This window comes from Manis pentadactyla, chromosome 10, assembly GCF_030020395.1.
Source record: "Manis pentadactyla isolate mManPen7 chromosome 10, mManPen7.hap1, whole genome shotgun sequence".
NCBI classification, from domain to species: Eukaryota; Metazoa; Chordata; class Mammalia; order Pholidota; family Manidae; genus Manis; species Manis pentadactyla.
This window is the reverse complement of record NC_080028.1, coordinates 43246749-43249739: the sequence shown is the minus strand read 5'-3', so window position 1 is coordinate 43249739 and position 2991 is coordinate 43246749. Positions and strand designations below refer to the sequence as shown.

The 2991-nt window shown below is 38.1% G+C and overlaps 1 protein-coding gene across 1 annotated transcript; it reads right to left on the bottom strand.

Moving 5' to 3' along the window:
• Window positions 1-1064: 1064 nt before the first annotated feature.
• LOC130685110 (olfactory receptor 6C65-like) lies at window positions 1065-1997 on the bottom strand. The gene has a single exon (XM_057508295.1). The coding sequence runs from the start codon at window positions 1995-1997 to the stop codon at window positions 1065-1067; it is 933 nt and encodes a 310-aa protein (XP_057364278.1).
• Between the last annotated feature and the right edge of the window lie 994 nt (window positions 1998-2991).

Here is a 2991-nt window from a genome sequence, read left to right as displayed (position 1 = left end):
CTAGTGTTTTTTCTTTGAACTGAACTTAGTATTTGAGTACCAGTAAAACAGGGTGCTTTGATTCCTATGTGCAATGTTAAATAGGTGAGTAAAAATCCTGCACTGATTTTCAGTGACTTTTCAATGGGTGGTGTTTTTGTGATTTCCTACCTCTGTCTATTTTCTGATAATATATCTAACAAATAAAAAAATAAAGTCACTGCATTGACTGTAAAACAAGTCTTCCCCAATAACTCTGTTCATAGCATCAGGGGAGAAGATCCCCCTTCCCAGAAATGGTCTCTCACAATTCCAATTATTGCTTAACAAAAGGTAAATAATTTGAAAAGATAGAGATAAATATTTCTGATGGAGCATAGTTGATAGAAAAATCACCTGACAGCCTGAAATAACCCATTTTTACAAGATCATTGTTAATCAGCTGTGTTTTCCCTATAACCATTCTGAATATCTGATTCAATAGACTAACACAGGAAGAGTAGGGAGGAGACATTGCCCATTGCTAGAAGTAACCATAAAGCATAGTTTTCAAAACTCTGAAGTTAACTTCCATTCTATTAGTTAACTGTGGGTTGCTGTTAATTTTGTTTCGGATCATTTATTTTTATGTAGCATTGGAATAGGTTTTCTAGATCTTGCTACTGAACTTTTAAAGTAAGGACTAATACTTAAAGTCACACATGGTTGACATGTGTGAAACAAATCACTATATGGACTTGGGGAAATGAAAGAAGAGAAAAATGGTAAAGAATACAGTGAAGTACATTTGAATGGTGAAAATGAAATGAAAAAGTAGCCATGTAATGATTATGAAATCTTTGATGACCCTACTTAGATTTTTGTCCTCCTTTCCTTAAATAGTTCTTTTTTTTTTTCTTAAAGCATTTATCACTTATTGAAGCTCTTAGTAGTTTATTCTTCTATTATGCTGGCTGTGGCTAGAAGGAAGCTCTACAGCGGCAGGAACTTTTGTGTGCTTTATTCTCCTACGTATGCCTACCACTTAGAACAGTGATTTGATTTGTCTGTTTTGTGTGTAGTTTCAGCTACAGATTTCATAAAGATTAGTACTTGTTTAGGAACATTTTTTTGGTGAATTCTTTAAGGGCTTGTTTCACCTGCTGGTTCCTTAAGGTGTAAATAAAGGGATTCAGCATGGGAGCCACAGAGGTGTTAAGTACCGCTACACCTTTGCTCAAAGCCACACCTTCCTGTGCAGATGTCTTTACATACATGAAAATGCAACTGCCATAAGAAGTGGAAACCACAATCATGTGGGAGGAGCAAGTGGAAAAGGCCTTTTTCCTTTGCTGGACTGAGGGGATCTTCAGAATTGTTCTCAGGATGAGTGTGTAGGAGAGAATCACCAAGGCCAAAGTTACCATGAGTGTGAATACTGCTAAGAGAAATGCCATAAGCTCTAGAAACTTTGTGTCTGTGCAAGCCATCAGCAGCAGAGGAGAAGAGTCACAAGCGAAGTGGTCAATAATGTTGGAGTCACAGAAATCCAGTTGGAGTATCATAATCCCTGGGAGAAAGATAACGAGGAAACCAGCTAGCCAGGAGCTGATTACAAGCCGGTTGCAGACTCTGTCACTTATGACAATTATGTAATGTAGAGGTTTGCAGATAGCCACATAGTGGTCATAGGACATTACAGCTAGAAGGAAAATCTCTGTGGCCCCCAGAAGGATTAAAAAAATATGTGTCATGCAAGCATTGTAGGAAATGGTCGTGTCTCCCGTAGCAATGCTGATCAGAAATCTAGGAATACAGGCTGTTGTGAACGAAATTTCTAAGAAAGAGAAATTCCTGAGGAAGAAATACATAGGAGTCTGGAAACAAACATTTGATAATGTTAACAGGATGATTGTCAGGTTTCCACCTACACTCAATAAGTACATGAACAACATAAAGAAGAATATCACAGCCTGTACCTCTGGGTCATCTGTAAATCCCAGAACAATGAATTCTCTAACTGATGTCTTATTCAGCATGGCTAAACTCTGAATTCTGCAAATCTGACAAGAATAAGAGTGATGTCAATCTCTGATGTGAATTCAAATACATTTGTAGTGTTCTTGTTCTGTACAAACAACAATAAAACATGCATTAACAAATGACGAGATATTTATCTGTCAGAATATCAAACTTATATCAGAATTTGTTTAGTAGGAAAAAAACTGATCTGTTTTACTACTTTAAAAAATAGTGGATTTTAATCTCACTTTTGATAATGCCCTGCTATGTATTTTTGGTTACTTATTCAACATGCAGAAACCTGTTTTTTAAACTCATAAAAATGGGTAACAATGATAAATACTTAGCTTACTTCATTGTGGAAGTAATCATTTGGACAGATTAAATAGGCTATTGAAATACACAGTATTTTTGAAAACTTAATGCCCATATCATTTCATATACTAATATTGCATTGGAAAATGTATTTTGGATATCAGAATGCAGTCTTTTCCAAATAAGTTTTGGTTCTTATTTGTTGCTCTGAGGGGAGTGGGTTCTTCATCCAAGCAAGTTCACTATGAATTCAGTGAGACCTAACAATAGAACAATAGGGGTAAGAAGGGGCTTATACCAAGCTTTATTCTCTTAGCAGTAGGTGGAGCACAAGACTCCCTTCTGCCTGTCTAAGTCTTTGGCTCAGGCTTAAGCCTCTGCTCCCCAGGTACTGACTGGTGGCTCTCTCTTTGCTTCCTCCTGCTTCCCAGCATGGAGCTCTGCACCTTCCCTCGCCCCTTCCTTGCAAGGGGGATCCGTGGCTTCACTCTGCCAACTTCTGCTCTCTCCTGCTTCCCAGCACAGGGTTCTACTACTTCTGCTTTCTACTCCCCTCTGCCCTTCCCCCAGGGGATACTTCTGTGACTGACAGTTTGCTCTGGCAGCTCTTCTTAAAGCAATTACCAGCTATGAGCAGTTTTCTGCCAATGAGTATGCAAGCAGGCTAAGTTATGTATACAGTGGGCAATATTAGAA